Raw genomic sequence first — 22,580 nt, 5'->3', positions numbered from 1 at the left:
CAACTGCTGTGTACCTTCCTCCTCATTCCTTTTTGCATTAGGATGTGGTTGGCCACCATGTCCTTAGGCTGAGAGGACAGCGTCCAGGGGCCTGAATTTGGACCCCGGGCCTTAGTTTGCCCATGCCTGCTAAATGGTCTACCTCAGGTACACTTCCAATACAATAAAGCATATTGACCAACACTTCACACTTAATTTTCATTATGATTTATTATTTAACGATTGGATATTATATGCCACTTTTCTGGGATTCAAGGTATCTTAAAAGAATATAAAATAAAATAAAAATTTATTTTACAAAAGTTACAAAAGAAGTCAATAACAATGGCCTGAATTCTGTTGTTAATCCAGACTAAAGTAGAAATATTGTATCAATGAATTTACCTTTCTGTTGGCACACTCTAGCCACGAATCCAATGGGGACTAATCTAGTTGGAACTAACAGAATTCCATCCAATATTATTAAAACTGGTTCAAACATGTAAAATGCATTTTAAAGATAATTACTAATAAAATATTTTAAAATACAAAATATAGCTTAACACTTCACACTATTGCTGTATAACTTAAAACAAAGGCATGTCTGGATGAAAATGACTTCACCTGGTGAGAAAAACAGGAAGGTGGCCAGATGGACTTCCCATAAGGTTGTTCTACAGCTTGAGAGCTAACATGGAGAAGTCTTTCCCATGTCTGCACCAATTATGCCTGTGAAGATGATGGGACCGAGACACATCCCGCTGCAGATTTTAAAGCTCATGCTGGCTTGTATAGTTTTATCTACACCATCGAATACAAGTGCCTAATGATTTATTTGGGAAAGACAACCAGACCTCTCAAGAAATGCATAACATACAAACAAAACTCCTTAAGTGAGTCATTTATCGGAAAAACAATATCTTGAAACAGTCCTGCTGTGATAGTTTGCCTAGGTATAGATTATAGGCAGTGTCCAAATGTTATGTCATACGGTGTATTCGTATGCACTTTTAACTACATATTTATGCATTGTCTTGATTTATTAATTTATATCATCCCTGAAGAAGGCTGCTGAGGTTATATACAAGTTGAAAGACACTGGGCTCTGTTTTTTAAAAAACTAATAAAACATCAATCAATTTAGCACCTTGTGATGTGACTTCAATTTCTTCTATGGTAATGTCAGAGCACGCGGTTTGGATAAACACACATGCAGCGGAAGATCAACGAAGAATCACTGGCACCAATAAAGAGGCTGAAGCCTGTTTGACTATCTATAAAAGTTTACTAACAAACGGAAAACTCTCAAAACGATATATACAGACAGAGAGCAGAGAGCAGAGGGCAGAGGGAAGAACAGATAACACAGGGAGCTATTTATAATCACCTCTGCTGTCTGATGCAATCTCCAGTTCACATTGCAACACTATAACTCAATTACATTTAAACAACTCTATATACAATCATTCCCACTTCAACAGGTAATTCCTACAACGTTTCAATACCATAATAGTTACTGTAGCAGGAGTCCCCCAAGACTAGGAAAGGTCATCTTAACAACCTATTCCCATCTGACAGAGGCAGTCTAATAAGATACTTGGATTGATGATACTAAAAGCTGGGGTTTTTTATCGTGTCAGAAGCAAATTGAGAATATACTGCAAGCCGCTTCTGGTGCGAGAGAATTAACCATCTACAGAGACGTTGCCCAGGGGATGCCTGGATGTGTTACCATCCTGTGGGAGGCTTCTCTGAAGCCCCCACATGGGAAGCTAGGGCAACCAAGTCCAAATCAGAGCAACCAAGACTTGTGGTCCCAGAGACCAGACTTAAATCGCTCTAGATAACTTGTTTTTCCTGATAATTTTCAAAACTGCCCAATCGCTCAAGCATCTTGCCTCCAAAGAAGATATTAGCGATAGAATGGTAGTTCTCACATTCCTAAATTCAGGAAGGTCCTCTTCAGTACACTACAGCTTCCTTCAAGAGAGAAGGCATTTCTCCCCTGACATACAGAGACATTTTAATACCCACTAGACTTATACACACTTGTTAAATCTTACCTGCCACAAGGGCAAGGGCGATGCTCCCAGCAATGGAAGCAAATTAAGGAACATGGCCCTAGCATGTACATTCCTATAAATTAGAACTGTGTTTGGAATCTTTCCGAAAGCGACACCAGCAGTAAACCCATATAGCTTTTGGATCCAGGCATGCTTATCAGCAAAGCACATATTCTGACCACCCAATTCAGATTTTCACACTAAATCATAATCTGAAATCCCTTAAAAAATAACTAATTCAACGTTCAATATTTCAAATAATAGACTGGAATACCCTCTGAATACCACCAGAGGGCTCTGTCCTAACAGTGGATGTAGATATTGCTACGGTAGACATAAACCTGTGGCAAGAAAAGGGAGGAGCTTATGTAAATTGGCAGTGTCAATTGTCCCAACTCAGGTTGGATTTTTATTTCGTATAGGCTTATTATATTGTACATTGGGTTATCTCTGTTCCAAGTTCAGAAACTTCAATTAGTTCAAAACCCAGCAGCCTGACTGGTTACAGGAACATCTAAGAGTGAGCGTATTGCACACATATTAAAGTCGCACCACTGGTTGCCAATTAGTTTCTGGCCAAAGTACAAAGTGTTGGTTTTGACCTTTAAAACCCCACATGGTTTGGGTTTATGTTACCTACAAAATTGCTTTCCCCTGTACAATCCGCCCTGGACATTGAGGTTCTCTAGGGGGCATTTACTCTAGTCAGCCAGAACCTGACTGGTGACTGTCACCCAGAGGACCTTTTCATCAGTCGCCCCAAGACTTTGCAATGACCTGCCAGAAGAGATCTGACAGCTAAACGAACTGTCGGAATTTAAAACAGAATTAAATACCTATCTCTTCCGGCAGACCTACCCAGTCAACTCTGAATCATTAGTTTTGAATTTACAATCTATTAGGGCTATATGTTGATTTTGCACCCTGTGCTTAGTGTATGTTTTGATAATTATGTGTTTTTATCCATGTGTTTTATTGTATGTATTTTATTTTCAGATGTTTTGATCCTGTTGTACCTTGCCTTGAGCTGTTTAGAGAGGTAGCTGACAAATACATTGTTATTATTGCTGCTGTTGTTGTTGCCGCCAGAAATGTAGAATGGGGGGATATAATGTAAAGACTACTTGTGAGTCCTAAAATATGTTCTAGTTTACAATAATTTCACAAGCAGAATGTCAGCCAAATGAATAATAATAATAATAATAATAATAATAATAATAATAATAATAATAATTGTTTTGTTTCTTATCCGCCTCTCCTCATGGCTTGAGGCAGGTTGCAGTATCTATATGATTAACATCTATATGATGAATTGTTTTGAAAAGTACCACTATTATCTTAATTCTTCAAATTATTTTATGAATGTGTAAAACTTGTGAATAGACAATAGAGTTTTTATCTCCTTCTTTACAATTTTGTCATTTGCATTTCTTGTTTGTTGCTCTTCCCTTCCTTCTCTAAGACTTTTTAGAAAGCATCCTGCTGCTTCCAAAAAGTATTTCCAATCTCTCAAATGTTGGGATTTATTATGTGCTGTGCCAGAAGAAAAAATAAGAAGAAGATAGTAAGAATTTTGTCATGTGAGAACCATGGACAAAATAGACTCTTTGGCTATTCCAATTTTTTTCCTTCTACCATATAAACTAGCCATTTCCAACCTGGTATCCTCCAGTTCCCACCAGCCAATCAACATGGCCAGTGCACAAAGGACAGTGGAAGATATAATCCTTTGCCATTTGAAGACAGGCCTCCCAAGGAGAGGAACAGATTGTACACTTTCCTCTTTTATTTATGCAACAAATACAGTGTTATTTCCCTGAGGAAACAAGCAAAATAAATGGTGTTAAGGACAGTTTTGAGGAAACGCAGAACATTATAGATAATAATGGGGCACACTGTATGCAGATAGTGACCAGACTGTTCTTGCGCATCAGCTCATTTTGGCTTGATTAAAAATTGTAGAATCTCTACAGTACTGTTTTGTTTTGCCAGAGATTAATTTTAGCAGCTTCTCTCTTTAGCCAAAAAAAAAATCCCCAAATTAATGTTAAGATTAATGTTAAGAAAGTCCCTGCCCTTAGATGTACAGTTTGAAAGGCTACACGAAAAGAGTTGATGAAGGGAGAGGGTAGGGGAGGCAAATCTGGGCACTAGATTAAGGATAGGAAGCTGTGGAGAGTTCAAGGGGCACCATAGCTCACCTCTTCTTCGGACCTTTGCTAACGGACACCTAATACATTCCATGAAAACTTACTTTATTTTAAAATTCAGTTTAACCTAAAACAAGGTGTGATTGGTACACACCTTCCTTTAAACCCAAATCACCGATCCTACAGGGATATTCTCTACTTTTTGTCCTCCCGTTTTTTTAATGAAGGGTGCAGCTCTAGAAAGGGTCCAGGTGGTTCTTTTTGGAGCTGCATCATTTTGTTGGCAAATTCCATGCATGTACATGTGTCTTTTGGACAGGGAAGAATGAAGAAAGCTGTTTTTTCTACAGTTCCTATGTGACCCCAGACTGACCTTCCCTGGGAGGCAGGACGACATCTTTCTACCCTGTTTTCCCGAAAATAAGACAAACCCAGAAAATAAGACCTAGTAGAGGGGTTTTGCTGAATTGCTAAATATAAGGCCTCCCCCAAAAGTAAGACCTAGCAAAGTTTTTGTTTGGAAGCATGCCCGCCAAACAGAACACCAGAGCTTGCAGGATCGGTAAATGTACATACCATAGATTGTTGTACATGGAAATAATGGTAGTAACAAGAAATTTTTGATAAGATTCACAGTTTGTTTGGTTATGCTGGTTTGTGATGACAACTACTGTACAGTATATAATAAATGTTCATTTTTTTGTTCAACAATAAATGTGAATTCTTCTTCATGGAAAAATAAGACATCATCTGAAAATAAGACCTAGCGCATCTTTGGGAGCAAAAATTAATATAAGACACTGTCTTATTTTCGGGGAAACACGGTAGTGGCATCAAGCAACTTTGCATATTGCTCCTTGTCCCAATGAGACTTTTGTATTGTGTGCCTTCAGGTAGATTCTGAATTCTTGTGACCCTAGGTAAACTTATAATGAGGTTTTCTGAAGTTAAGAATAAGTGAATTGTCCAAGTTGGATTTCCATGGCTAAGGATTCAAAACTATTCTCCAGAACAATAGTCCAGCACTTAAACCACTGCACCACATTAATTCTGAGGAGACTAAAAACCCTTTAAGTATGAAATCTCATCTGATCTTGGAAGCTAAGCAGGGCCAGCCATGGTTACTACTTGGATGGGAGACTACTATCCAGTAAAGACCAGGTGTTGTACCTATATTTCAGAGGAAGAAAGGTGTGGAACCATTTCTGATTAGTCTTTGTCCAGGAAAACCTTGTGAGATTAATGGGATCATCATAAGTCTAGAGTTTTTTTGTGTGTGTGTCAGGAGCAACTTGAGAAACTGCAAGTAGCTTTTGATGTGAGAGAATTGGTATTCTGCAAGGACATTGCCCAGGGGATGCCCAGATGTTTTGATGTTTTTACCATCCTTGTGGGAGGCTTCTCTCATGTCCCTGCATGGAGTTGGAGCTGATAGAGAGAGCTCATCTGCGCTCTAACCAGGTTGGATTCGAATCGGCAACCTTCAGGTCAGCAACCCAACTTTTAAGTCATCAGTCCTGCCAGTACAAGGGTTTAACACATTCTGTCACCGGGGGCTCCTAAGTCAACAGGTGACATGAAGGCATACATGCACCTTACTCCAACTAGAATACGGTATGACAGGTTTTCTATAGCTTTTTACACTGGAGTAATTCATGAACTACTTTTTAGGTTTCAGAGAACCATTACATAAATATTTAATATATCTAATGTAAAAAAATGTTTGTTTGTTAAGAGCACGATCTCTCACAGAACCTTAGAGTTCCTGATTTAGAAACTTTGGTGTATGGTACAGTGAGATGTTCCTAATCAGAACAATGCTATCTGTTGTTATATCCAATCAGAAATTAGATAAAAGCATTTATTCCATTTTGCACACTTCCAGCCAGGAGTTGTTTGGCTCCACCTTGCCCTTAAAAGTCCCAACAATAATTGTAAACTAAATTGGATCCTGAGATTCCCTAAAGGTATCCTATCTTCAACTTCTGAACACTGCTATGCACAAGAAATCCCAATTCTATAGGTGCGCGAGAGAGATGGATTCATGCAAAATTAATGCAATCACTTCCCTGGGAAATGTCCTTTATAATGATGATTGTGGCAGGGAAATTACCATGATTAGGATGGTAAGAAGTGATGGTGGTTGTCAGCTATCTTAGTTTTCCTTATCCACGCTGACTCCAGAAGTTTCACAAGTTAATCTTAAGATTTCTCCTTCTTTATTTAATGTCAGACTGAAGGGACCATAAGCCAGAAAATAGTAAACTTTTGCCTATGTAGCATTGCCTCTGCATATGCCCCTCCCTTCCTGTGAGCCGGTGCCTTTCTCCAGAAAGTTCCAAGACCAAAAGTTAGCTTGAAATCAACAAGTGAAGTCACAGGTATCATTTATGCCAAATGGGTGTGGAAGGTGAGGAAGACCCTCAGCCAATTTTTGGTCAATTTTAGATAAGCAAAGGATATAAATTCTTTGTTTGCTGTGACATGCTTTTGTGACAGCCATTTGCATAGCACAGCCCTCTGGGGTATGTACGGCTGTCGCCTTCTCACAGCTGTGGTGAAAATAAACTTTGCTTTTTGCATCTCTCACGACACTGGGTTTTCTGCCTGATTTCCCTCCTGAGCCAGAACCCTTTGAAGGTAATTGTCTTACAAGAGGAGTTTGGAATTATATCATTATCATTCACAACATGGGTCCCATTTATATTACATAATAGCACTGTTATTCCACGCATGGTTCCATCACATGGCATCCTGGGATTTGTAGTTTGCTGAGGCACTAGAGCTCTTTGACTGAATAATTGAAATGACCTTCCCTAAATCACCAGCCCCAGGATGCTATTTGGGCATAACTATGGGAGTTAAAGCAGAATGTCAGCTCTATAATGCTGTAGTGTGAATGGCTCCTGGTATGTTTTACTCACAGTTGATGAATGAGAACCATCAGCTTGTTGGCTCTGGAGAATCTCAGTGTCAATGCCAATGCCTCTTTATCAAGATCAACACAGGACTTTATGGTCATGAAGACACCCACTGCTATTTTGAAGGCACACCCTTGACCTGATGTCCCCAAATACACTGGAGTCTGAAAGTGTTAAGAATGGGGGGGGGGGTCATTAACTCCTTTGTCACGACTGTTCTCTTCTATTGGCCTATGAGATATTTCAGGGTCCAATTTTGCCCCCTGTGCAAAATTTCCACACCAATATCCACACTAGAGGAGGTCCCCTAGAAATATTGATCTATCAGGATGCTTATAATACATACTTCGAACTCATCTTTCCATCCAGTAGTCTTATTCTTGTTCTACATTGTAGAATTAATGCAATTTGACATCACTTCGACTGCCATGTCTAGTGAGGCAATATATAGTCTAGTTGAGGCAGCAGCACTTTCGAAAAGAAGGCGAACGGCTCTCATCATTCCATAGCAGTGGGAGTAGTGTCAAACTGTATAAATTCTACAGTATAAATGCACCCTTGGAGTCTTGAACAGTCACCTGGTGGCAATTTTGAGTTGGATGGGTTATGTTTAGATGTGCAGTTTGGATGGTTCTCCTGGATTTGATGCCTTTGCTGGTGAGAAAGCGGACATTTACAGGCAGGACAGAAATACCTTTCAACTGATTTTCCAACTGAGCCTCTCTCCGTAGAAAGCAGACATTACTAGAGTTGTGCATACATTACTGGCATTTGGACTTGGGCTATCATAAAATATGCTATCTAATGCAACCATTGAAAACATCTTAGAAACTTCAATGGCTGTAAAATGCAGCTTCTGAGATATTTGTGATGACCTGATGACAGGAGCATCTAAATGGCACTGGTTGCCAACCCCAGTGCAACCCAGTTCAAAGTGCTGGTTAACCACTTTGAATACTTAAAACTGCTTGGAACCAGGTTATTTGAAAGACCCCTTGTACCTATTTGAACCTGTACGTCTATTAACACGAACCACTGAGGCACAAAAGGCAGGACCCTGTTAATGCTGGCTTAGTTATTGTGGAAATTCACTGCCAGAAAAGTTTGCTTTCCCTCTCTTTACTTTCAAATGGGTTTTAAAGATTTGGGTTTTTACAGTTGGAAACTATAGTAGAGTCTCACTTATCCAACCTTCACTTATCCAGCGTTCTGGATTATCCAATGCAGTCTGCCTCCTGCCCATATCCACAGTTGTTTCTCTAGGGAGCAAGGACTGAACTTTTTACGAATTTAACTTCTGACAATGTTGTTACTGTAAGTTCATTTTATGTAATTCTATCTTTATTTGTAGTCAGTTTTGTAGTAGTCAATGTTTTCAATACATTGCGATGTTTTGGTGCTAAATTTGTAAATACAGTAATTACTACATAAAGTTACTGTGCATTGAACTGCTTTTTCTGTTGATTTATTGTAAAACATGATGTTTTGGTGCTTAATTTGTAAAATCATAACATAATTTGACATTTTATAGGCTTTTCCTTAATCCCTCCTTATTATTCAACATTTTCGTTTATCCAACTTTCTGCCGGCCCGTTTATGTTGGATAAGTGAGACTCTACTGTAGTTATTTTTAAAAAAGCTAATATTTAAACTATTGCCAATTTTACTCCTAGGTGATACTTTTTAAAAAATTTAATGCAAGCTTTCTACTTATTGCACTACATTTACTTGATTTAAATTTGTGCTGCATGGACCCCCATGAGGTTCCTGAAATGCAACAGATAATTTAAATAACCAATTCCTCTTAATTAGGTTTACAGAAGAAGGAGGGACATTCGGTGCCTTCCACTGTAATTCTCACCATCTCTGAGCTGCAGCTCTGCTTACTGTGGCTCATGGGAGTTGTAATCCAAAACATCTGGGGCTCAAATCGGGGAAGGCATCACAGTTGTGGAGAATTGACTCCAGGTGGCATTCTGGTTGATATTAATTGGATATGGTTTTTTCTGGAAATGATGGTCATCTCAGGTTCCTCACACTTGAAATATAGGATATGTATTAATTTCTGGGTAGCTTCAAATCACTAAAACCTCACCTAATGACATTTTGTGTTTTCCACCCCCTGCGGCTGAATTAGGTAATATTATGTAGAGTTTGGTACTTAACAATGATTTAAGAACCGCCTCAGTGTCTCACAAGCCTGCAGAGGAGTGTTTAAATATTTTCAGTGACAGGGAAGGATTTTGGAGAGAATCCATTCAAATAAAATTACATTATGAACAACATGTGCCCTAATATAAAAAATTCCCTAGGTACATAACAATTTCCTTTTGTGTGTTTGAGGACTCTCTCTCAAAACCTGCAGAGGAGTGTTTAAATGCATTGTCGAAGGCTTTCATGGCCGGAATCATTGGGTTGCTGTGAATTTTCTGGGCTGTGCGGCCATGTTCCAGAAACATTCTCTGCTGACGTTTTGCCCACATTTATGGCAGGCATCCCCAGAGGTTGTGAGGTATACTGGAAACTAGCGAAGGGAGGTTTATATATCTGTGGAAGGTTCAGGGTGGGAGACAGAACTTTTGTCTGTTGGAGGCCAGTGTGAATGCTGCAATAAGCATTGAATTGATTCATGGTTGATTTCTGCCTGGGGCAATCCTTTCTTGGGAGGTGTTAGCTGGCCCTGATTGTTTATTGTCTAGAATTCCCATTTTTGGGTGTTGTTCTTTATTTACTGAGCTGATTTTAGATTTTTAAATACTGGTAGCAACCTTTTGTTCATTTCATGGTTTCTTCCTTTCTGTTGAAATTGTCCTCATGCTTGTTGATTTCAATGGTTTCTCTGTGTAGTCTGACATGGTGGTTGTTAGAGTGGCTCAGCATTTATATGTTCTCAAATACTATGCTGTGTACAGGTTGGATCTTCCAGTACTCTGCTATGGCTGACTTCTCTGGTTTGATTTGAAAATCAGTTTTTTTCCAAGCCACTTTCAATTAAGATGAACAATTGACTGAGTCCACCCATATCCTAGCCTCTGTACTGTTATTAGTATTGCTAATATATTGCGCAACTATAATTTTATTCCCCTGCCCCAATATTGAATAGCCATTGTGTCGCCCTTGGCTACTGGCTAGGCGTTTATTGTGTGATGTTGTGATTTTATAGTTCTGATGTATTAATTTGTTGTAATTATATTTTATGTTGTTGTATTTTATTGTATATTGCTGGGCTTGTTCCCCATGTAAGCCACCCCGAGTCCCCTTGCGGAGATGTGGCCGGATACAAGAATAAAGTTATTATTATTATTGACAAAAAGACAGAGTATGACACAGCAAACGAGATATATATGCTGGATTTTGTATCACAGAATCACAAGTCGAACACTTCCCAAGCATTTAGGACTGTGAGATGTATTTTCGGATGATGCGTGCAGATCCCAGTAAGGTGGCCTTTTGCAGTGGACAGATTGTAATTTTGTCTGTTGGTTGTTTTCAAGTGCTGCCTGAGATCTTTTGGCATGGCACCCAGTGCACCAATTACCACTGGGACCGCCTGTACTGGTTTATGCCAGTGTCTTTGCAGTTCAATTTTGAGGTCCTGATAACGGTTGAAAGTTTCTTGTTGTTTTTTGTCAGTTTGACTGTCTCCTGGTATGGCGACATCAATAATCCAAACTTTTTTATTTTCCACAACCGTGAGGTCTGGTGTGTTGTGTTCCAAAACTTTATCAGGCTGGATTTGAAAGTCCCACAGTATTTTTGCGTGCTCATTTTCCACTACCTTTGCAGGTTTGTGATCCCACCAGTTCTTGCCTACTGGCAGATGGTACTTGTGACATAAATTCCAATGAATCATTTGGGCCACATAGTTGTGCCTCTGATTGTAGTCCCCCTTGATGGGCGTCACCTTGTTTTGGTGGTGGGGAGTGGGGGGGGGGGCTTAACTGCTCCAAGGACGCTGAGAGCTGTGCTGGCAGTAGTGTAACTACCGGCAGGTCCAACCAAGCCAGAGAGGTCTCAGTTCAGGAGTGGAACTAAGAGCACATAACCCATTAGCACTATGGAGAAACTAACCAAAACCAAGTCTATACTGGCTCGGTTGTCACCCAGGATAAAAAGGACCGCGGTGGATGCTGCTGATTCTGGACATCCATCGACAAGTGGGCTACAGAATCAAAATACAAATGAACAGTCACAAAAGCGGCAGAAATAAACAATGCCAGAAAGCTAAAGCTAAAGGTTTTCCCCTGACATTAAGTCCAGTCTTTTCCGACTCTGGGGATTAGTGCTCATCTCCATTTCTAAGCCGAAGAGCTGGCATTGTCCGTAGACCCCTCCAAGGTCATGTGGCCAGCATGACTGCATGGAGCGCTGTTACCTTCCTGCCAGAGCAGTACCTATTGATCTACTCACATTTGCATGTTTTTGAACTGCTAGGTTGGCAGAAGCTGGAGCTAACAGCGGGCACTCACTCCGCTTCCTGGATTCGAACCTGCAACCTTTCAGTCTGCAAATTCAGCAGCTCAGTGGTTTGACACGCTGTGCCACGGGGGCTCCAATGCCAGAAAACCACACTATTATTATTATTATTATTATTGAGTTAGTCTGCAGTGTATTTCATGTTCCTTGATTCGCGTTTGGGCGATGCTGCGTTTGGTGTTTCAATGTTTCCAAGGGGAGGGATGGATTTTCAGAGAGGACCCATTTTGGATCAAGGCAGATAATCTGCATACAGAAACTGGATTATATGGCAGTGCGGATGGGGCTGCCTAGCCTAGCCTAACCCTCTGAAGGCAGCAGGAGGAGCAGGCGGGTTGCAAGCAGGGCCATTTCCCTTTGGGGAAGTGTGTCCTAGTGGCAGGATCTCGACTCTTGCCGCGTGGGTTCCCTTTGGAAGGTGGCCACGGACTGATCCCTCCGGGCGGTGGGAAGAGAGAGAGGGGGGCGAGGGGGCCCCGAAGAGACTTCTCCCCCTCCTTCCCGCCGGCTTTGGGGCTCCGCCGTCCTCGCAGGGAGAGGCAAGAGGGAGGCGGAGGAAGAGGCGGCGGCGGCGGCGGGTGGCGACGTGACTCCTTTGTCGACGACGAGGGAAGAGGCGCCAAACACGAGGCGGGCGGCAGAGAGGGGCGAGGGGAGGCGGCGAGGCGAGGAGGCGCCTCTGCAGCGTCTCACAGCAGCAGCATCAGCACCACCACCAGCAGCAGCAGCCGCATCCTCCTCTTCCTGCTCCTCCGCCCGCGTAGCCGCACCTGGGAGGCGCGGGGGCCATGGAGGGGGCCGGCGAGGCGGCGAGGGACCCCCGGGGGGCATGACTGAGGCGCAGCGCCCCACCAATGGCTCCGGAGCCCCCCGAGCCGCGCCCGAGGGGCCCGCGGGGCCTCCGCACGCCTCCGCCGGAGAAGGAGGAGGCGGCCAAGGCCAAGAGCCCGCTCTCCAGGGCTGCCATGCTGCTCGGGCTCCTCTTCGTCCTCTGCCACCGCGTCCAAGGTAAGAAGAGGCGGCACTTCGCCGGCCTCACAGGCAGACAGGCAGGCGGGCACGGAGGGAGGGAGGGATGCGGACCCACCCGCCGCCCTTGCCTTTGCGGCTCATTGTCTTCGCCTCGGAGCGCTCTCTCGGCTCAGGCGGCCGCGGGAGGGAGGGGTGTGCCTTTGTGTCCCGGGAGCAGGTGAGGAGGGCAAGCCAACAGCCCTCCGGAGACACCCCTCCCCGGCCCACCTGGTGCGGCTCCGCGGAGGAAGGAGAGCGAAAGTTCACCGCCTTCGTGGCTGTCTCCCTGTTTGACTTTCAGGACCAGTCTCTAGCAATAATTCTGCATCTTTCTGTAGCCCAGTGGCTCCCAACCCTTTTTTTGGTCAGGGATCACTTGACCAGGGACCACTTTGACCGCAGCCCATGCTAACCAGGAACCACTTTGTCCGGGAACCACTTTGACTGGGGACCACGTTAACCAGGGATGACTTTAACTAGGGCCCACTTTGACCAGGGCCCACCTTAACTGGGGACCACTTTGACCAGGGACCACTTTGACTGGGGCCCACATTGATCACAGACCACTTGACTAGGGACCATTCTCCAACATTGGTACTGAAAGGGTTACAAATCAGTTTTTGGTAAACTTTGGCTATTTGGGGTGCTGATTCAGAAAATTGCATTGGGTAGACCACATCAGATCTAGTTTTTGATACAGAACATATGCCATCCAGTAGTTGCTATCTGCTGGTCCACAGAAAACCATTTTTAATGATCTAGAGCTGATTTCCCCCGCATGTCTTGCAGACCTTATTTTAGGTCTCACGGCCCACAGATTGGGAACCACTGCTGTAGCCCTTGGAGTGTAAAAGGAAGAGATAATAAATGTATTCCGTAGACTTTTAAAAATTCCTAGAGTGAATTTAGGGCAAACCTCAGCCCTCCAGGTGTTTGGAACTTCAACTCCCACAATTGATTGTGTTTTTCCTGCATGGGGTGGACTGGATGGCCCCTGGGCTTCCAATTCCATTATTCTATTATTCTAATGTCTTTCATCTTCTATGCTAAAAAAGTGGCTTCCTCAGCAAACCACAACTCCCAGAATTCCATAGCATTGAGCCATGGCATTTAAAGTGGTGTCAAATTGCAATAAATCCACAGTGTAGAATGTTGATGCACCTATTGATGGGGTTTCTCTACCTACGTGGAATTTGCTTCCTTATGGTTTCCAGTGAGTATAATCGGTTTGCATTCTTACAAAATCTTTCATTTTGTCCCGCACGGAGTTCTCCATATCCTTACATTTGGCCTGGGATTCAGAGGAGAGAAGAGCTATGTGTTAAGCATCTAGTGGGAGTTGAAGTCCAAAATACCTGGAGGGCCAAAGTTTGCTCATGCCTGCGGAACCATGACCCTTTGTTGACTCCTCACATTTTCCCGCTCAACCTTAAGCTCTTTCAATTGGAGTCTATTCAATGGAAATATGATTACTAAACCTCATGTTGGCTGTGAAATTTCCTTCACTTTCATACATAGCTTGACATGACGTTGGTACAGTAAATGAAGGCACACCTGGAACTAATTTGATGGGTTTTGCATCCTGGCCGTTTTTTTTTTTTAAGGATTTCTTTGGTTAGTATGCAGTATCCATCTATTGTTGAATGGCAACCCCATGCGAGAAGGAAATGAGCGCCTCCCTCCCTCTTGTTTCTGTGGTAACCAAGGTTTCTGCCGGCTGCTATAGATGGCCCTTCAAACATGGTTAGCTTTTGTTTCAGAAGTGTGCGGAACTGACAGGAATCTCTTGCTCAGAAAGTCTGGGGGAGCCTTGAATACTTCCTTTGCTGCCGGGAAGGAGTTCCCTGTATACTATAATTGGATGATTCCCTCCTCACTTGTGAACTTTTTGTTTCATTGTTCGTATCTGTGGTTCTTGTATGGTCTGCACTCCAGACAAAACTGAGATTGCTTAAATCTCACCGAAATAGTAAGCAAAGCAATTGTTTCCTCTAGCCCAGGTCTGCTCTAGCCCTATTAAACAAGGAAGTCTTTAGTACCCATCATTTTTTTTATTAACTTTCATTTAATTGTGCTGTAGTCCTTAAGTCTGCGGCTTTGCCAGAGAGGCAAACTAATTTTTTAAAAAAATTGAAGGGTAGTGTTATTACATACTTTTAAAAATCATGTCAGAAGCGACTTGAGAGCACACTGCAAGTTGCTTCTGGTGTGAGAGATTGGCTGTCTACAGAGACGTTGCCCAGGGGATGCCCAGATGTGTTAGCTGGGAAGCTTCTCTCATGTCCCTGCAAGCTAGAGCTAACAGACGGGAATTCACCCTGTCTCACGGATTTGAACCAGCAACCTTCAGGTCAGCAACCCAACCTTCAAGTCAGGAGTTCGGCTGGCACAGGGGTTTAACCTTGTGCCAGCTTACATACTGATCCTGTTCAAGATCTAGGTCAGGCATCGACCCTCCAGATGTTTTGGACTTCATCTCCCACAATTCCTAACAGCTGGTAGGCAATTGTGAAAGTTGAAGTCCAAAACACCTGGAGGGCCAAAGTTTGCCCATGCCGGATCTGAGTGCTCATTGGGGACCCACTCCACACTAATCAGTGTGTTCGGATCTTGATCACTCAAAAGAAACCCATTTGTAGAAGTTGCTTTCAATTAGATTTCCCCTGTTGGACTTCAAATCTATATGAATACTTTTATGCATTATGTCCACCCAAAGTACTAGAGTTTGTCAACAATTCTCACATGTGTATTCATAGTGTATTGGTTGGGTTTTGGTATGCATTTCTCCCCCATTCCCCTTGAAATGATATATTGTAGAAAGCAGGTTTGAATTACAGAAGCATTTAGCACTCATACATCTGTCACTGTATAGTTAATGCATTTTAACCTTTCTGAGAAGATATTTCCAGACCTGGAGTTGACATGCAAGTACAGTAGAGTCTCACTTATCCAACATTTGCTTATCCAACATTCTGGATTATCCAACGCATTTTTGTAGTCAATGTTTTCAATACATTGTGATATTTTGGTGCTAAATTTGTAAATACAGTAATTAGTACATAGCATTACTGCGTATTGAATTACTTTTTATGTCAAATTTGTTGTATAACATGATGTTTTGGTGCTTAATTTGTAAAATCATAACCTAATTTGATGTTTAATAGGCTTTTCCTTAATCCCTCCTTATTATCCAACATATTCGCTTATCCAACGTTCTGCCGGCCCGTTTATGTTGGATAAGTGAGACTCTACTGTACTTTTGTGTTTTTAAACTGTAACACAGGGATAGGTTTGCAGTTAGGGGAGCGAATAGATCTCATAATACAATCTACTGTGAATGCCTATTCACATACCTACTCTTCTACTGTGTATACTAGTTGTTGTGGTAACACAACTGCATTTTTTTAAAAAAATGGGTGACTATTGTAGTATACGATTTTAAAAAATGAATGAAAAGTGTTCACGTTTAGAACTGTTACACAGGTTGGATATCATGTTAAGTCTTTATACTAATGAAATGTCTTCCAGCTTGACAATTTATGTGCAGGGTCTGGAATGATGTGCTTACTTACTATCAATATTTGAAGGGTATAATAGGATCTGTTGCTTAAACACAGTGGAAAACATATTACGGAATCAGTCAGTTGGATGAAAGACTGTTTAGTTGACACAGGAAGTTTACAAAATAAAGAAATATACCTCATGTAAAGAATTAATGGAAACAGAAGGGGAACGAATCTTACAAAGAGAGTTTTGTTTTGTGCTTTCTCAAGTTGCAAATGTTACCAGAAGAGTGGAACCTTGCTAATGCAAAAAATAGAAAGCAGAGTGAAATGGTAAAGTATCCTTGGGAAAAGCATATTATCAAATAGTGGTTCTTTGTTTTGAAATGAACAAAAGAAGTTGAATTGTTTCAATCTGCATACTGCTAAAGCTCTGTAAAGCCCATTTAAAAGAAACCATTATAAGCCAGATTTGCCTCTTCTTTTGATTTCTGTTTAATTTTTTATGACAGATGGAAGTAGATGCATGTCTTTATTTCAAAGAGTATCAATGTATTAGATAAGAGGGAGATAAGAATGTTGATTGCATATAATTATGACATATAATAGAAAAGGTGTGGACCTTAATAAAATGATTGCATTAGAATCCCACAGTTTTTTTCTCCTGCTTTTGTTTAGTGTTCTTTGATTCTCAATAAGCATTTCCACTTCTTAGTTCTTTCTCTTTTAACTTTGTCATCCAACAAATAAAGCATTCTGGGTGTTTTAACTTGTTTAAAGCCATCTACTTTATTGAAGAGACTCACCACCAGTTGCAGGAAAAAATAAAGTTTAGGTTGAATTTAATTTTTCAACTTTTTATCCATGGAGTAGAAAATTATATTTATTCACGCTTCAGATTTACATCACAGAGCCCTTTTACACTGCCATATAATCCAGATTATCAAAGCAGATAATCCACATTACAGTATCTGCTTTGAACTGGATTATATGAGTCTACACTGTCATGCAATGCAGTTCAAAGCAGATAATCTGGATCTAATCCTGAGGCTACAGAAGAAGGAAAAAACACCTTTAAGGAAGGGATAAATGAATGTGGATAACCCAAAACCAAGGTACATCAGGCAAAGGGATCTATTGGGTAATTTTGCTGATTGAAATCCTTCTGTCAGTAGGATTGGGATATATTAGTAATTCTTCTGCAGCCACTGTGGACACCAAAACCTGCTTCAGTGGACTGGGAAACACTTAGAGCCATTTTTTTGGAGAGCTGCAAGGTGAGAGGAAGAGGAGAAGATAGTTCAGTTGTTCTGGTGGTGAGGTGTCCTTATGCCATTGACTATAGGGCACATTATGAGTCAGAAGCCCTGATAATCCTTTATAGTTAAGAAAAGCAGTTTCAGGAGAAAGCAATCTTGCGCAATCAAATAATAGTAGAATGCCTAATCTTTCAATTGACACTGCTCTCTTAATCACGAAGTGTTTTTCCTTTTGCTAGCTGATGGAGATGGGCAACATTCTAGATAAATATCCCAGGGCAGGAAAAAGCACATTGGAGAAGGTGAACTGAGAGCAGAGAAACCACAAGTGAGAAAATAAAATATCCTCTGATTAATTTTCCTCTTCACGTTGCTATCTTCCAAAGCAGTGTTGCCTCAGGAGATATCGGTTTCGGGAATATGGTGAATGTAGAATTTTGGCTGTGTTTCGTACAAATAGTAAACGGCTGAGTATATAGGTGATTGCTTCATTTTCTGTTCCACTTTGGACCAGTAAGTGCCTGGAAACCACTTCTATTCCAGCCTGGCAAGTATTTTTTGAATCTTCTCCTAAGCAAGGAATATACAGTGATGTATGCGAGTGTATAACTCTTCCACTTGACAGTATTGTGTTGCACAAGAGTACACCCTGACACTACTCTGGCAAAGTCCATCTGCCACTCCATGTGATGGTGTTGGCAGCTTAAACAGAATGTACACAACACAGGACCCTGTGATGGAATATAGTAAAGTCTTTTGCTGCTGGTTCCCAAAATACTCTACAGCTGCTGGTTTTATGGAAACCTGGCTACAAACCTATGTATATGGAGGTTTCCTGTGTAACTCAAACCTTATTAAGGCACTCTTTACAGCTGCCCTCGAGAATCCTCGCATTGCACAAATATTGTAGCTTGATTATCAACTTGCTAATTTTGCCACAAATAGAAGATATATGAGCATCACTTAATCGTATTCAAGGACTAACTCAAATAAACTTGACAGTGTATTAGATATGTCAGTGTGAGAAGAGTCTCACTATGTGACAGTTTTGCCTGTTGGAAAATTTGAAGGCTTCTCTATCAACAGACAATGGAAGACAGAGAATATGGAAATAATGTACACAATGGAGTGGGTACTGATGAATGCCGTTGGCCCCATTTAGACTGCCATATTGCAGTTTGCAATAATGCAGTTTGAAACTGCAGCTTATGGTTAGTTAGTGTAGACTCCTATAATGCAGTTTAGCTGCATTGAACTGTGTTATATGAGTCTACACTGATCATATGATGCAGTTTTAAACAGCATTATATGGCAGTGTAGGTGGAGCCTTTTGCTCCCCTCTTCCATTTTAATCTCTCTTCCAGTTATCTTAAGTCACATTCTGATTGGTTTAGAGAAGCACCAATTTTTGAAATATAGTTCCATTGATTTTGCTAGGTGTTGCTTTGCAGTGTGTAGCTTTTTTTTTGGGGGGGGATCTGCTCTTCTATTTTTTTAAAAACTGGGCCATGGGTTGCTGACATGGTGATATGGTTAGAAAGGTAAACACCCTCCTCTGAATTTTTATTGATTTTTTTTTTTAAAAAGAGTTATTGTACAAAAGTGCCATTCCACTGGTGGCCTATAGCCCTGAACTTTTAAAACAATACAATAATAAAAATAGTAAATAAATTTCAAAAATAATAAAAGCAAGGAGAAGAAGAGAACATATTTATCCAGTGTATCTTGGAATAAAAAAGCCCACTTGAGGATGGAAATAAAATCTTTAAGTTGGTTCTGGGAATAACCTGAATATGGTTAAGCATAATAGAATCACTGGATAATTCTTTAAAAAATTCTGAAAACTATAGCAACAATTCCCCCAATTACACAACATATTTTCTGCCTCCTATTTGTCTTTGAGAGTTGGGAGGACAAGAAACAGAGAAAAGAGGGCAATTCAGAAGGAAGTAAATAATAAACAACTAATGGAAGATTCTTCAGAAAGATTAGAAGGATTTATCAAATACCTTGTAAACACTTGTATATAATCTTTTGGTGCTTGTTTAAACACAGTTCAATCTGCCAGGAGAAAGCAGGAGGGAGACTTTTTTCTTCAGTTTTTTGGCAAGATCCTGTGATTCTGTGTACTGGCTAGAATAAGCAGATGGCAATCTGAACTCTTAAATGACATTGTGGCTTGGGAAAAGCATCTTGCGGACAGCAGGGATCAGGTAATCAAGGCAGGTAGTAAGTAAGAGTTTTCTCATTATGACTGACTTAAACAACAAATAAAACAGATACTGGTACTGCTGACCAGAAGAGGAACTTGCTGCTGTTTGTACCTAACTGCACTTGAATGTTCTTGAAGTGGCACATTGGTAGTAGAGTCAGCACTCCACACTCCCTGCCATTGAGGCATAGGACCCTTGTGTGAGTGAAAAATAAAAAAGATATTGCTATTTTTAACCTGAAAAAACACCTCTCTCGCAATTTCTAGGTCTTCCAGCATGACTCTGGTTGCTTTCTATGTCTTAAGCTTCTGGTTGAAACATTCCATAGAAACTCTGGAGGACATAGAAAATGTCAAGAGAAGTGTTCTTTGCAGAGCTCCAGAACAATTCTATGGTGAACTTCCAGCAGAACTTCTTGTGGAAGCTGACCAGAGATTCCTAGAGAGGTGTTCTCTCTGAAAATCTCTACGTCCTCCGGCATGATTGGAGGAAGTTGACTGTAAGCTCACAATGGAGGGCCTAGAGATTCATAGACATAACATTTAAATAAAATCAATGAATAATCATATCTGCAAAAATGCAAATCTGAAGGGATTATTGCATTATTAATAATAATATAGAGTATTAGTTCTGTGTGAATTTTGTTTGTAGAGTTTGGGATATAAGTATATTTTAAAGATGTATATTTTCAACACATTAGTGATTGATTTGTGCTGGTTGCCTTAAATGGGTTTAAAAGATTAGTTTCTGGATAAAGAAGGGATTAAAGGTTTACCCCCCCCCCCCCCCCCCCGCAAAAAAAAAAAAAGGATTAGGGTAAACTGAAAAGGACAAGTGTGCTGGGCTGAATAGTTTTTTCTTGATTTCCAAAATGTCTAAAGATATTTTCTAAATAGTATATATAATTGGATGTTGACATTGGAAATGGGATTTTAGGTACATTTACATTTCTCTTATTACATATGTATATCTTGGCAGAAAACATTATATGAACTTCTCATTTATTCTAATTCCAGTTTGCTCCGTTCTTAGTCCAAGATTTAACCATCTATCTCAGTGGTTCTCAAAGTGTGCTCCACAGAGCCCTTGAGGCTCTTCAAAGCATACTAAGGGGCTCCATGCTTCCCTACTCCTTCCTTCCCTTCTCGTCGAAGCTTTCCCTCCTCTTTCCTGCTCCTCTCTGCCTTCCTTGCCACCAAAAGCTTTTTTCCCTCAGCCTCCTTGCCCTCAAAAGCCTTTTTTCCTCACCTTCTTCACCGCTCAGATCCTTTCCCCCTTGCCTTCCTTGCTTCCAAAACCCTATTTCCCTCCCACCGCTCAGGGGATGCTTTGATTGTGCTTTTCCTGCTTGGCAGAATGGAGTTGAACTGGATGGCCCCTGGGGTCTTCCACTGAAATACTGTTTAGGTTTATGTTAGTCAAAAAGTTTGTCCATGCCCTCTTCCCCCCTCTCTCTTTATGTATACACACACACACACACACACACACACACACATCTATATATATACTAGCTGTGCCCGGCCACGCGTTGCTGTGGCAAAATATGGTGGTCTGGGAAATAAAGTATTGAGGAACTGGTGGTAGTTAAGGTCAAGGGTAAACGTTTTCCCCTGACATTAAGTCCAGTTGTGTCTGACTCAGAGTGTTGGTGCTCATCTCCATTTCTAAGCCGAAGAGCCGGCGTTGTCCGTAGACTCCTCCAAGGTCATGTGGGATGACTGCATAGAGCGGCGTTACCTTCCCACCGGAGCAGTACCTATTGATGCACTCACATTTGCATGTTTTTGAACTTCTGGGTTGGCAGAAGCTGGGGCTAACAGTGGGGGCTCTCTCCGCTCCCCCAATTCAAACCTGCGGCCTTTCGGTCCAGAAGTTCAGCAGCTCAGCGCTTTAACACGCTGCGCCATCAGGGGATATTATTTCCTAAAGGTTGTGAATATACAATGTTTCTGATTGGTTTTTTTTGTCTGTTGGAGGCAAGTATGAATGCTGCAATTAGGAAAAATGATTAGGATGTAATGGCCTTGCAGCTTTAAAGCCTGGCTGCTTCCTCCCTGAGTGAATTTTTTGTTGGGAGGTGTTAGCTGGCCCTGATTCTTTCCTGTCTGGAATTCCCTTGTTTTCAGAGTGGTGTTGTTTGCGATATTTTATGTGCTTCTACTGTCTGTGGCCCTGAGAAAACAGAGGATTTGCCAGACTTTGATGATGGGAATACTTTGTTGGGAGATGTTAACTGGCCCTGATTGTTTCCTGTGTGGAATTCCCCTGTTTATTTACTGTCCTGGTTTTAGAGATTATATTGTTCTGCATTATTCTATCCCAGTAATTATTTCATATTAAAGTAGAATCTCACTTATCCAACATTCACGTATATAATGTTCTGGATTATCCAACGCAGTCTGCCTTTTCATAATCAATGTTTTTGTAGTCAGTGTTTTAAATTCATTGTGATATTGTAGTGGTAAATTTGTAAATACAGTACAGTAGAGTCTCACTTATCCAACATAAATAGGCTGGCAGAATATTGGATAAGCGAATATGTTGGATAATAAGGAGGCATTAAGGATAAGCCTATTAAACATCAAATTAGGTTATGATTTTACAAATGAAGCACCAAAATATCATCTTAGACAACAAATTTGGCAGAAAAAGTTGTTCAATACACAGTAATGCTATGTAGTAATTACTGTATTTATGAATTTAGCACCAAAATATCACAATATATTGAAAACATTGACTACAAAAATGCATTGGATAATCCAGAACATTGGATAAGCGAGTGTTGGATAAGTGAGACTCTACTGTAATTACTACATAGCATTACTGCGCATGGAACTACTTTTTCTGTCAAATTTGTTGTATAACATGATGTTTTGGTGCTTAATTTGTAAAACGATTACCTAATTTGATGTTTAATCGGCTTTTCCTGAATCCCTTCTTATTATCCAACATATTCACTTATCCTGCCGGCCTGTTTATGTTGGATAAGTGAGACTCTACTGTAT

General features: G+C 41.0%; 1 protein-coding gene across 3 annotated transcripts in view; it reads left to right on the top strand.

Moving 5' to 3' along the window:
- Nucleotides 1-12,443: 12,443 nt before the first annotated feature.
- kiaa1549l (KIAA1549 like) overlaps nt 12,444-22,580 on the top strand; it is a 234,768-nt gene continuing 224,631 nt past the window's right edge. For all 3 annotated transcript variants that reach the window (XM_008106762.3, XM_062967756.1, XM_008106755.3), the window contains exon 1: nt 12,444-12,597. In XM_008106762.3, the coding sequence (XP_008104969.2) occupies nt 12,444-12,597 (154 nt within the window). The remainder of the gene's footprint in view (nt 12,598-22,580) is intronic.

Source organism: Anolis carolinensis, chromosome 1 (assembly GCF_035594765.1).
Source record: "Anolis carolinensis isolate JA03-04 chromosome 1, rAnoCar3.1.pri, whole genome shotgun sequence".
Taxonomy (NCBI): Eukaryota; Metazoa; Chordata; class Lepidosauria; order Squamata; family Dactyloidae; genus Anolis; species Anolis carolinensis.
The sequence above is the reverse complement of the archived record's forward strand: the minus strand, read 5'-3'. Positions and strand labels throughout refer to the sequence as shown.